The 14,492-nt window shown below is 41.4% G+C and overlaps 1 protein-coding gene across 1 annotated transcript in view; it reads right to left on the bottom strand.

Annotated features, from left to right (window-relative positions):
- CNGB3 (cyclic nucleotide gated channel subunit beta 3) overlaps window positions 1-14,492 on the bottom strand; it is a 181,738-nt gene that overhangs the window by 84,295 nt on the left and 82,951 nt on the right. Inside the window, exons 12-13 of the mRNA XM_044295380.1 lie at window positions 5,931-6,090; window positions 2,950-3,047 (exon numbers count right to left, since the gene is read on the bottom strand). Of these exons, the coding sequence (XP_044151315.1) occupies window positions 2,950-3,047; window positions 5,931-6,090 (258 nt within the window). The remainder of the gene's footprint in view (window positions 1-2,949; window positions 3,048-5,930; window positions 6,091-14,492) is intronic.

Below are 14,492 nucleotides of genomic sequence, written 5' to 3' on the forward strand. Positions count from 1 at the left end.
ATGATATGAAGACTGATTCTCTGCTGACATGAAGCCAGATTGTCTGTTACGGGACCTCTCTCCTCTGCCTGTGTGCTAGGCCTAAATATATGCCAATGGATTGTTGCAGTGGTGGCTGACGTGAAGCCTGATTCTCTGCTATGACATGCAGACTGATTCTCTGGTGACATGAAGCCAGATCCTCTGTTACGGGACCTCTCTCCTCTGCCTGGGTGCTGGGCCTAAATTTATGAAAATGGACTGTTGCAGTGGTGGGTGACGTGAAGCCTGATTCTCTGCTATGACATGCAGACTGATTCTCTGGTGACATGAAGCCAGATCCTCTGTTACGGGACCTCTCTCCTCTGCCTGGGTGCTGGGCCTAAATTTATGAAAATGGACTGTTGCAGTGGTGGGTGACGTGAAGCCTCATTCTCTGCTATGACATGCAGACTGATTCTCTGCTGACATGAAGCCAGATCGTCTGTTACGGGACCTCTCTCCTCTGCCTGGGTGCTGGGCCTAAATTTATGAAAATGGACTCTTACAGTGGTGGGTGACGTGAAGCCTGATTCTCTGCTATGACATGAAGACTGATTCTCTGCTGACATGAAGCCAGATCCTCTGTTACGGGACCTCTCTCCTCTGCCTGGGTGCTGGGCCTAAATATCTGACAATGGACTGTTGCATTGGTGGCTGACGTGAAGCCTGATTCTCTGCTATGATATGAAGACTGATTCTCTGCTGACATGAAGCCAGATTGTCTGTTACGGGACCTCTCTCCTCTGCCTGTGTGCTAGGCCTAAATATATGCCAATGGATTGTTGCAGTGGTGGCTGACGTGAAGCCTGATTCTCTGCTATGACATGCAGACTGATTCTCTGGTGACATGAAGCCAGATCCTCTGTTACGGGACCTCTCTCCTCTGCCTGGGTGCTGGGCCTAAATTTATGAAAATGGACTGTTGCAGTGGTGGGTGACGTGAAGCCTGATTCTCTGCTATGACATGCAGACTGATTCTCTGGTGACATGAAGCCAGATCCTCTGTTACGGGACCTCTCTCCTCTGCCTGGGTGCTGGGCCTAAATTTATGAAAATGGACTGTTGCAGTGGTGGGTGACGTGAAGCCTCATTCTCTGCTATGACATGCAGACTGATTCTCTGCTGACATGAAGCCAGATTGTCTGTTACGGGACCTCTCTCCTCTGCCTGGGTGCTGGGCCTGAATTTATGACAATGGACTGTTGCAGTGGTGGCTGACGTGAAGCCTGATTCTCTGCTATGATATGAAGACTGATTCTCTGCTGACATGAAGCCAGATTGTCTGTTACGGGACCTCTCTCCTCTGCCTGGGTGCCGGGGCCTAAATATCTGAGAATGGACTGTTCCAGTGGTGGGTAACGGGAAGCCAGATTCTCTGCTATGATATGAAGACTGATTCTCTGCTGACATGAAGCCAGATTGTCTGTTACGGGACCTCTCTCCTCTGCCTGGGTGCTGGGCCTAAATTTATGAAAATGGACTCTTACAGTGGTGGGTGACGTGAAGCCTGATTCTCTGCTATGACATGAAGACTGATTCTCTGCTGACATGAAGCCAGATTGTCTGTTACGGGACCTCTCTCCTCTGCCTGGGTGCCGGGGCCTAAATATCTGAGAATGGACTGTTCCAGTGGTGGGTGACGGGAAGCCAGATTCTCTGCTATGGAACCTCTCTCCAATTGATTTTGGTTAATTTTTATTTATTTAATTTTTATTTTAATTAATTTCCCTATCCACATTTGTTTGCAGGGGATTTACCTACATGTTGCTGCCTTTTGCAGCCCTCTAGCCCTTTCCTGGGCTGTTTTACAGCCGTTTTAGTGCCGAAAAGTTCGGGTCCCCATTGACTTCAATGGGGTTCGGGTTCGGGACGAAGTTCGGATCGGGTTCGGATCCCGAACCCGAACATTTCCGGGATGTTCGGCCGAACTTCTCGAACCCGAACATCCAGGTGTTCGCTCAACTCTAGTTGTGTTCAATAAATACATGGTAACATTTAATTCTTTGTGTGTTATTAGTTTAAGCAGACTGTGATTGTCTATTGTTGTGACTTAGATGAAGATCAGATCACATTTTATTACCAATTTGTGCAGAAATCCATATCATTCCATAGGGTTCACATACTTTTTCTCGCAACTGTATATATATATATATAAACAAACACTGCATATATTACACATTATTATAGATGCAATATGTACGATATATAGTATATACAGCATTGTACTGATATGTTAGGTGCAAGGTATAATAGATAAAGTAATTTATACCTCATACCTCATGTCAATACACTGCTGTATTTACTATATACCTGCACATACTGCATCTATTATACCTTGTACCTCACATGTCAGTACCTGCTGTATATACAATATATCTGTACACACTGCATATATATTATACCCTGTACCTCACATATCAGTACGCTACGGTATATACTATATACCTGTACACACTGCACATATAATACCTCGTACCTCACATAACAGTACACTGCTGTATATACTATACATCGGTACACACTGCATATATTATACCTCTTTTGTGTGCCAGGGCTGTTTTGTAATCCCAATCCGGGCCCTGTGGAATGGGGGCCAGATTTAGATTCTTGCTATGGGGCCCAGTGATTTCTATGTACGGCCCTGACTCCAGCTGTAGTGAAACTACGACTCCCAGCATGCACACTTGCTCAACTGTTCTCAGAACTTCCATAGAACTGAATGGAACCTGCTGGGGGTTGTAGTTTCACAACAGCTGGAGTTCCAGAAGTTGCTGACCCCTAATATAGTCACTTGCAAACAACTATAATGCATTCGGAAACCCTTTAACTTTTTGCACATTTTGTTATGTTGCGGCCTTGTGCTAAAATAATCCAAGTTTTTCCCCTCCATTCAGCACTTAATATCCCATATAAAGCCACACCACTTACTTTGAACAATTCCACATTGTTGACAATCGCCAAATTTACATCCACTGCTATAGCCAGTTGCATTTTTGTTGGCATTTCCTCGAGGAGCTCAGATTCATCTATAAAGATATAAATATATATATAGTCACATACAATCACGAAAAGTATGTGAGGTTATGAGGTTATGTAGAATAGAAACCCATAAGCTCTTTAACTGTACAACTACAAAAGTAACCGTGGTCTTCGTAAACATAAGTCATTTTCATTTTATACACACACACACTCATTGACAAAAAAAACATAACAAGACGGATTACTGAAAAACCCGGCATGCAGACATGTAAATGATTACAGGTGTGGTCTGATTAGACACTGGGTCTTGCCACAAGAGGTCGTAAAAGTGCTTTTCTTGCTACCATATAAAAAGGCTTTCATAGGCTACTTTTGGGTATTGTATCTCTTGGTGAGAAATCGGATGGTCCAGATAGACCATCAGTAGAGAGGATTGTTTGATCTGCCGAGAAGCACAAGTCGTTCCCACAGTTTAGTTGTCCACTATCCAGACTCATGTGGTTCCTTCATTACACACCTCTGTCTCAGTGGCAGTGTCCTGCCACTGATAGCTAGCCACCACCACCTTCATTTGCAGTGGGGTCATGAACAAGAAACCTGGACTACTGTGGACTGGAACCATAGGACTCCAGGTTCTGTTTGGGATCCATTGCATATGACAGTTGCCCCCCTGATAGTTATCCCCTATCATGTCTGTCGTTATTTAGAAAGATTGCGTAGTGTACCTATAGAGAGACTTAGGAAGGGTTAGTACCATCATTGCTACTGCCTATACGCAACTATTGGGACAAGCCTACTTTGTAATATACCTCTGAACTGTGTCTATTGCTGCTATGTGTACTACAACTCCCATCATCTATTCAGTAAAAAAATACTTTATTTATTGCAATCAAGTGGGCCTGGTCATTGACTCCGCCATCTGCCAGGCCCTAATTGTGCCCTACTTCCTTGCGCCTACCTAATATCTAGCTAACATCGAAGACACCCCAATCATGACCAGGCAGGTGCCCCCAGAAAGACCAGGATGTGCCTTGAGGGAAGAAAGGGTACGCCCTCCTGTCACTGCACGACCCAGGGAGTGCCAGGTTGAGGATGCCCCCGTGAGCACCACTTCACCACAGTCACCACTGCCATAGTCTCTGCCCTGTACCTTCCCTGTAGCTTGCTGCACAGTGGTGGCCTTTAAGTACAAGGGTATGTTCCCACAAGACAGAGTTGATACGGCTAATCTGTAGATTTCACAGCAGAATACAGTAGCAGTAAAGTGGATGAGATTTGAACAAATCCCATAATACAAATACTGGGCAGGTTTAACCCGATGACTTCGATCAGAATCTGCCTTGTTACAGGCAGTGGCTATGGACCCACTGTGCCAACCAACTAGTTTGGCTTAGCGCTAACTCTATGGGGGCATTATACTAGCAGGTCTTCCATATTCACCCTTTAGACCCCTATACAGGGATCTGGACTTTGCTGCGGAGGAGTCACTGTGCCACTCCCTTTTGAGATAGCCCCGTTGTGGTTGTCTGTTGACCAAAAAAGGTCAGAGTCAGAGACACTGGTGAAAAGCACAGTAGGATCAGGCAATATGCGTAGTCTGAAGATTGTCTAAGGTCAGTTCAGACAGTGTACTAGCATATCTGAGAGACAAGTGCAAGGTCGGGGCAGGCGGCAATGGACCAATATGAGGAACAGGCAAAGTTCAGGGCAGCTAGCAGAGAGTCAGAGTTGTTAATCAGACAGATAATCTCACCTTCACTAGTAACTAGAGACTAGGAACCTAAAGCTCAGACACCCTCCCCTTGGGGAAGGTGCCTTATATACCATAGGGCAGCCAGCTGTAGGGTGGAGAAGAATTTGGACGGGAGTACTGGCTCTTAAAAAGGCTGAGAGTGAGCGCACGTGCTCCCTATAGTAGGCCAGGACACCTTTGCATAAGGCAAGGCACGCAAGCGGCAGTTTGCAGAAGACACTACACATGCTGGTGGCCGAAGACACTGCTGGCTAGCAGGGGAGTGGGACAATGTGGTGCCTATGCACAAAAAGAGTGGGGAGTGTGGGCACAGGACAACAGCGCAAGATACCCAGTGTTTGTTGTTTTTCATCAGACTTTTTCCATTTAGTTCATTAATTGATTGGTACAAACACAGCATTTTGTGAGGACATTCAGCCTTCCTCTATGTGATGACATGCACCCTCTAAGGCATTTTAGAGCTCACAAACCATTTTTATGATAATAGACATGTCATAAATGAATTGTGGTGGCAGATGCTATAGACACAAAAAGGAGTTTACAGCAATGGAAATTTAGTTTTAGAAACCTTGCAACCGAAAGGCTTAAATGAAACATGCAGCTTCAGCGTATTCTCTGTGATCTCTGAATCTTTGTAAATAGAATGTTGAAACTTATGCATTAAAGGGGTTGTCTGGTTTCATGATATTGATGACCGGTCCTCAGGATAGGTTGGTGAGGGTTTGACTCCGGCACCCTTGTTGATCAGCTGTTTGGAAGGGTTGCAGCACCATATAGTGGTTGTGCTTAGTTTTGCAGCTCAAGCCCATGCCTATAGGCCATGTGACCACTGATTGTAACATCACTGGCCTAGGAAGAGGCAGCAACACCTATTGGAGTGCTGCAGCCTCTTCAAACAGCTGATCAGTAGGGCTGCTGGGAGTTCGAAAGTCACAGATTTTATATTGTTGACCTATCCTTATGAAGGCTTACCATTCCCATGCACGGCTTGATTTTTTTTTGTGTGGTACTTGCTTTGAAAGTTCTTTGAATCCAGCCTAACCTTGCCAATTGACCACTAGTATCAGCTTTCGAATTGGAGGTTATTTGTCATTTTCCGGATAAACCTCAAAAATCTATCAGATTTTAGTGCCAACTGAAATTTTTCTCTTAAAAGTAGTTAAAGATGAACTCATACCCAACATTCCTTGTGAATCCCATGTGTACTCATACCAGGTTCGTACACGCTTCTGAACATGTCTGGGGATTTTGTTTGTGTTCATATAGCCTACAGTTTTATCCAGACTGGCACGGTAATGGCTTTGTCCTGCAGTTGCGGCTCCAATCACATCACGCATCTATAAAACACATGGATAAATAACATTTTATGACTATTTTTTATATAGTACATATAACATAAACCTAGCTGCTGAATATTTATTTTAATTTTTTTAAACTCGTTTTATTGAAGAGTAATATGACAAGTATGGCACATAGAATATCACAGTGACCCTCGCAATTTTAGAGTAAAATTTATATAATATCACAGGAGGTGGTAGCTCTAAACTGTTCAATCTGTGCATGTTTATGATAAGATTTTTACCTATTGCTGTGCTTGCATCTCCACATAATATTTCTGTGGAAAAGAGACATGCAAGCTACTCCACATTCCAAAGGGAAAGAAAAGCTGCCTCATACTATGAGTCCAGCTCTTTCTGGGTAAGTACTCCTTAACACAGCTAAGCAAACAAACTTTGCTTGGCTGCCTGAGAGGCCTTGGTTGGGGTACTATTTCTTCTTATCGAGGACACCAAGTAAGCATGAGGTGTATAGTAAGCCAGTCAATGTTCCCCTGGGTTTCTGGAAAAAATATATGAAAATTAGCACATCTTACTTCTGCTGGCATAAGATTGGCTTAAGGAAGGTAATTTAAATATCTTTCCCAAAAACCCAGATGGGCATTGCCTGACCTAAAATACTCCACACACATACTACACATACTAGGTGCTCTGGATAATGAGAAAGATTACCAACCAAACAACCCATATTATTTCCAAAAAACCCAGAGTAGCATATTGGTCTCTCTCTCTTCCTCTCTCTCTCTTTCAAAATTTGTTAGATTGAATACTTTTAGTTGATTTCTGAACCAGTAGAATTGATTCCCTCATCCTTGCCCTTTAGTCACCACCCTGTTTCGGGCTTTAATGACCACATATTTTTTTTATAGTCGCATTCCAAGAGCTATAACTATTTCCATCATAGTTTTTTGCGTGCCATTTTGGGGTACAAATAACTTACTGATTAGCTTTTATTAACTCTTTTTCGGGAATAGTAAAAACAGCAATACTGCCACTGAGTTTTTACAAGCACTACCTCTGATGGATGAAATGTCTGTGATCGGCGTTATCGCCCATAGAGGCATTATCCCTGGGTGCCTGCTGTCTACATTTTAAAGACTTGACCAGCACAGTACATGTGCACTGCTAGTTATGAATGGTTTGGAAGATATAATTTACAGTGGACACATGGATCGTAGGAACCTGTAGACTGTAGAAGACTCTTTGACTTATATGGGAGAGTGTTGTGGTCAGGCTCTGAGATCTGTGCGGAAATCATTATGTAGGGAGAAGGAGGAGGTGAGCTGTGACCATCATCTATTATGAATGGTGGATGTTATTCATTGCAATCCTGTATGTAATAATAATGTGATGTACTGCTTAAAAAATTGATCTCTACAAAACAGGAAGTATGAACCTATTATGTGGATCAGAGGCAAGAGTTAAAACTGCAAGAATTCAGGATTTTTATAAATATTGATACAGACAAGAAAAAGAAACGAAAAGTTTGCCAAAATTCTTTAATTTCCTTTAATTATTGTGTCTTAAAGGCTATGTACACCTTTGGAGGCAATTTTTTTTTATGATGGCATTTTACTCATGTTGGGCTAAAACTATTTTTTTCAATTGGTCTTTATTAAAAATATTGAGCTGTTCTGTCACAAATGGTTAACTGTTTGTCTAGCTGTGTGAATGGTACTTTTTACTTTCACTTTGTGCCAGTCATCTAATAAAATTTATTTCTAATTTATTAATAGGTCATAAACACTTATTTAAGCCACATTCTTATGAGTAAGTGTATAATGTCAGCTCCCCAACTGACGGAAAAGAGAACAAATCCAGAGGCTGCTTTTAGAGCATCTAAGCTCTGTACAGAAAAAGGGTTCCATATGTGTACTAAAGACCAATATAAAAAATGATTTTTAGCTGAAAATTAGTACAATTCAATAATAAAAAAAATTGCCCCCAAAGGTGTACATAGACTTTAATTCTTATAAGTGTAAATACATAAACTGTTCTTTAATAAAGAAAAATCTGATACATCATACTAATCCTCATATTACATTCCATTTTCAACTCTCTTGTATAATTCGTTTTTATGTAAAATATCAGGCTCATTGCAGGGTCCCTGGTAAACTTTTTTGGCACAATACATAATTTTGTGCTGATGTTTTAATCTGAACCTTTAATAAATGCAATGTACTTTGTTATCTATTACAGAACTCAATCTTCATGTCTGAAATGGATGTCTCATATTGATTTATTTAAATGGGAACTCAAGTGTCTACATACATCCAGCTAATTTAACAAACTGGCAAAGGCTCAATTGTTTATGGGTAAGATTATTATTTTTTTTATTAAGCAATTTCTCCAAGGATGGACATGGACATAAATAATTATATCAACATTAATATGTTCAGCCTTTCAGGAAATGTCCTGGAGCTCTGTTATAAACAGCATTATTTTTGAAGCTATGGAGGCTTTGTCACAAGTCTTTTATACTATACTGTAGCTAGCCAAATCTCCCTTTTTGTGTGTGTGTGTGTGTCCACTTATATACAGGTGATGAGAAAAGGACAGACATTTTTCATATACGCTTTTAAAATTACTAGATACAATGAAAATGCATGTTTTCATATCTTACTTCTAAAATGACCAGGCACCATATCAAGACTATGGTTTCCTTTATTATTTTATTTGTGTAAACGGTATACGTAGTCTGTTTTCCAATAAACTTTATGTGAAGAAGGAAGAAAGGAAAACCATTAAATTGCTTGTTTTCTATTCTGTTGGGTGAAAAGCCGCACCTACAGTCAGGTCCATAAATATTGGGACTTCAACACAATTCTAACATTTTTGGCTCTATACACCACCACAATGGATTTGAAATGAAACGAACAAGATGTCCTTTAACTGCAGACTGTCAGCTTTAATTTGAGGGTATTTACATCCAAATCAGGTGAACGGTGCAGGAATTACAACAGGTTGCATATGTGCCTCCCACTTGTTAAGGGACCAAAAGTAATGGGACAGAATAATAATCATAAATCAAACTTTCACTTTTTAATACTTGGTTGCAAATCCTTTGCGGTCAATTACAGCATGAAGTCTGGAACGCATAGACATCACCAGACGCTGGGTTTCATCCCTGGTGATGCTCTGCCAGGCCTCTACTGCAACTGTCTTCAGTTCCAGCTTGTTCTTAGGGCATTTTCCCTTCAGTTTTGTCTTCAGCAAGTGAAATGCATGCTCAATCGGATTCAGGTCAGGTGATTGACTTGTCTATTGCATAACATTCCACTTCTTTCCTTAAAAAACTCTTTGGTTGATTTTGCAGTATGCTTTGGGTCATTGTCCATCTGCACTGTGAAGCGCCATCCAATGAGTTCTGAAGTATTTGGCTGAATATAAGCAGATATTTTCCGAAACACTTCAGAATTCATCCTGCTGCTTTTGTCAGCAGTCACATCATCAATAAATACAAGAGAACCAGTTCCATTGGCAGCCATACATGCCCACGCCATGACACTACCACCACCATGCTTCACTGATGAGGTGGTATGATTAGGATCAGGAGTAGTTCCTTCTCCATACTCTTCTCTTCCCATCACTCTGGTACAAGTTGATCTTGGTCTCATCTGTCCATAGGATGTTTTTCCAGAACTGTGAAGGCTTTTTTAGATGTCGTTTGGCAAACTCCAATCTGGCCTTCCTGTTTTTGAGGCTCACCAATGGTTTACATCTTGTGGTGAACCCTCTGTATTAACTCTGGTGAAGTCTTCTCTTGATTATTAACTTTGACACACATACACCTACCTCCTGGAGAGTGTTCTTGATCTGGCCAACTGTTGTGAAGGGTGTTTTCTTCACCAGGGAAAGAATTCTTCGGTCATCCACCACGGTTGTTTTCTGTGGTCTTCAGGGTCTTTTGGTGTTGCTGAGCTCACTGGTGCGTTCCTTCTTTTTAAGAATGTTCCAAACTGTTGTTTTGGCCACGCCTAATGTTTGTGCTATCTCTCTGATGGGTTTGTTATGTTTTTTCAGCCTAATGATAGCTTGCTTCACCGATAGTAACTTTGTTCTTTGGATCTCATCTTGAGAGTTGACAGCAACAGATTCCAAATGCAAAAAGCACACTGGAAATTAACTCTGGACCTTTTTTCTGCTCATTGTAATTGGGATAATGAGGGAATAACACACACCTGGCCATGGAACAGCTGAGAAGCCAATTGTCCCATTACTTTTGGTCCCTTAACAAGTGGGAGGCACATATACAAACTGTTAAAATTCCTACACCGTTCACCTGATTTGGATGTAAATACCCTCAAATTAAAGCTGACAGTCTGCAGTTAAAGCACATCTTGTTAGTTTCATTTAAAATCTATTGTGGTGGTGTATAGAGCCAAAAAATTTGAATTGTTTCGATGTCCCAGTATTTATGGACCTGACTGTATATTGGGAATGGAGCCCCCCAAAGTGGAATGAATAGGTTTTTGATACCCATTAACTGAATTAAATGGGAACAGACACCTGATCTCTCAGTCCTTAATCCAATACTATTAGTCTTAGACCCTTTTCACACAAATATGTACTGTACACATTCTAGAGATGAGCGACTCTATTCTATCAATTCAGAATTTGACCTGTATTCGTCTGAATCTGATTTATTTGTTATTCAGTAATGGAGAATCACAGAGAGAGAATAAATAGGTGAGCCACCGTACAACACAACTCTGGAGAAAGAAATGTGCAAATCGGTTTTCTTTTCAAAAGGAAAAGAAAACTTAGCATCTCATACCACCAGATGTAATGTAGCTAACACAAGCTCAATGTTCAGCCTTTTATAATGGGCTTAAAGCATAACTTTGATAATAGCTAAACCATCATCTCATCTGCAAACAGCTCTTTTAGGGTGATTGCCCTATATCAGAACAGAGAGAAAAAAAAATAATGGCGCAACATAGGGTGTTACCCCATATAGTTTGTGGGACAATGCACAATGATATGTGCTCTCCTTGTGGGGTTGTGCTAGGAGCAAAGCATCCCTGTAGGTATGACTACAGTCAGACATAAAACCAGGGATCGTGCGGTTCCGGTATATAAGAATCAGTAATGTCAAACAAGAAGGTCAAAGGCGGCTTCTTCTTGAGTGATTTATTACAGTATAATAATAATAATCAGGACTGGACTGATCTATTCCTCCTCATTGTTATACAGTAAAACAATGTAGCTAGCACTAAGTATTTATGCACACAAAACAGGAAGGAAGCACCTCAAAGGTCACAGGTGAAAAGCAAAAAAATACACATAGCCGTCATACTGTTCTTAAAGGTACATATATCTCATGATTCTATACAGACAACTAAAAATAAAAAATTAATTGCCAGCTAAAAAATCACCAGTTATGATAACTGAAAAATATTAAAAATATATTAAAACTAAAAAGATACTATAACTTAGTATCTATGGTCCGGGTTTCGAACCAGTTGCCAATTTATGTTGTTTTTAACTGGTATTTTATAGTAACACTGTTCTTTATCTATTTTTTAACAGGTTATACACATATGGTATTCAGTACCCTCTGACCACGTATACGTTTTAGGTTGTCTGGAAGGTGCACGTATACCCGTATTTTGGAAGGGTCACAGGAGTATGGACAAGCGCTTATTGTTGGAGATACCCGTAGTTATTTAGGGAGTTTTCTCTTTGGATATTTACTTAGGGGACTTTCTATTTTTCAGTTATCATAACTTGTGATTTTTTAGCTGGCAATTAATTTGTTTATTTTATTTGTCTGTATAGAATCATGAGATATATGTACCTTTAAGAACAGTATGACGATTATGTGTTTTTATATTGTAATATATTAACTTTAGTCACTGCATGACACTTTATTTTGCACTTGCACTTTATCACTCTTTTTTTTCTTTTTCTTGGTTTTTCACCATCAATTTTTTGTTCATTTACTATAGGAAGTGTTTAAACGATTTTTTTAGGTTATTATCATCTAAATATCTCTTATTTTATATATTTATTGAGTTTGATCACATTCAATATGGAGGGCAAATATTCTGTACTTATCATGTATTCAGCACTTTTATTGCGCTTTCTATGCGTTATATGTATATTTATGGGTACAATATCACAGCCATACGGTTATGTGGCTATGCTGCTTAGTATGTTCGATCATATTTAGGATAATTAGTATGTATTTATCATGCACTCAGCACTTTTTATTGCGCTTATTTAGCGCCATATTTATTATTTTATATTATTAATATAATCATATCGTCATGTGATTTTGCTGTTTGTCTTATGGATCCGTTGTAATATCGCCTAAACTCTGTTATGGAGTATTCTGCCTCCCCTTTCTACTGATAAATAGTTGGGGATAGTATTAGGTGCGGATGGTATGGCTTTTGGGTTGCCGTGGTGAGATGGTAGGCTTGTGGCATTGCCGGTCATCATGGTGAGATAGTAATCCTCACATTAGGAAATGGCGTGTGATCATGTGATCGCAATGTGATCTGCAATCTCGTTTTCTTTGCCTCGCGCGATTTGTGTCGACTCGCGCAACTTTCTCTGTAACCCGGCTCTAATGGGTCATGTGACGGCTGATGTCATCTTCGCGTTATCTCGCGGGATGACGCGACCATCGCTGATTCTCCCAGGCTCTGCCATGTTCTGCCCAGTGTACAACTATTGGTCCGCGCACAGGTGAAGTGCATTTTATCTCCATTACCTAGGGTATATGCAAGATGGTCTGTGGGTACAGCTATATACGCCCCTTGAAAAAGGAAAAGAAAGATAAGCCTCTCTGATGCCTCCAGCTGTAAGATATGCTTATTTGCATATATTTTTCCCAGAAACCCAGAGTAGAGTTGCCTAGTGTACAATACTCTTCACACATACTAGGTACTCTTCATAAGGAGAAAGAGTGCCCCTCCCCAGACTCCAAGAAAGGTCTTTCAGCTAACTAAGCCAATTTGTTTCTGCTCAACTAAAGGGCATACACTCTGAAAGAGCTGTTTATATCTAGTAGAGTGATGTGCTCAACTTTCTTTTATTTTGGAAGGAAAACTGATTTGCACATGATTTGCTCCCTCTCAGAGGAGTGTTATGCTTTGGCTGTCTTGCTCTTACAGAGAATTAATTTGCTGATCTGTATCTAATGTTATCACGTGAGCTACAATCTAATGTTAACTAATAAAATCTTTCTGGATATTGTCTGGTGAGACGAGTATTTAAGCCTACCTTGTGCGATACAGTATACTGTACTACAGATGGCATTTTTTACTGTGTGTATATATATATATATATATATATATATATACACACACTGTATACAAACTAAGGATAAGAAAAGTTCTTGGTCAGCCAACATATAATACTAATCTGGAAAATATCCAAACCTGTTTGCCTTCCAAAAGGAAAAGAAAACAGAGCTTCTCACTCCACCGGATGTAAAGTGTGTAGTGTAATGCAGTGTGTACAGATATATATATTATACAATAGTGTACTGATATGTAAGGTATAAGGTATTATACATGCAGTGTGTACCAGGGCCGGACTGGCCATAGGGCAGACCGGGCATTTGCCCGGTGGGCCGGGCCGCCTCAGGGCTCGAGTGGGTGTGCCGTGACTGCCGGCCGGGTATGGCCTAATCACACCCCTGTCACTGTGACTGCTCCGCCTCCTGCCAGCCCCGGCCGCCCACTGTGACACAAAGAAGACAGACACATAGAGATACTGACTGTGTGAGACTGAGTCCGCCTCCTGTGCTCCGCCTCCTGTGCTCCGCCTCTGTGCTCTGCCTCCCATCTTCCGGCGGCCGGCAGCGTAACGTCGCTCACTCCGACGTCACGCGACTGCTCCGCCTTCATTAATAAAGTGGGAGGAGCATGCGCGTGCGGCGTTACGTAGTGAGTGACGTCACGTCACGTTACGCTGCCGCCGGCCGCCTAGTTTGAACTTGAAGAGCGGGACTGGAGCCACCCACCAGCTGCCGCCTGCCCACTGACTGTCCAAGGCAGTAAGTTAGTGATGATAGTGATAGATTATTAGATAGTAACTTATGTAAGTGAGCTACTGATGCCCATAACACTTGAGTGTTGAGTGCGTCATCCACTGATGCCCCCATAATAGTGTCATTCACAGATCCCCCATAACAGTACGTCATCCACAGATGCCCCCATAACAGTGTGTCATCCACAGGTCCCCATAACAGTGTGTCATCCACAGGTCCCCCATAACAGTGTGTCATCCACAGGTCCCCCATAACAGTGTGTTATCCACAGGTCCCCCATAACAGTGTGTCATCCACAGGTCCCCCATAACAGTGCCATCCACAGGTCCCCCATAACAGTGTGCCATCCACAGGTCCCCCATTACAGTGTGTCATCCACAGGTCCCCCATAACAGTG

This window comes from Bufo gargarizans, chromosome 5 (genome assembly GCF_014858855.1).
Source record: "Bufo gargarizans isolate SCDJY-AF-19 chromosome 5, ASM1485885v1, whole genome shotgun sequence".
NCBI lineage: Eukaryota > Metazoa > Chordata > Amphibia > Anura > Bufonidae > Bufo > Bufo gargarizans.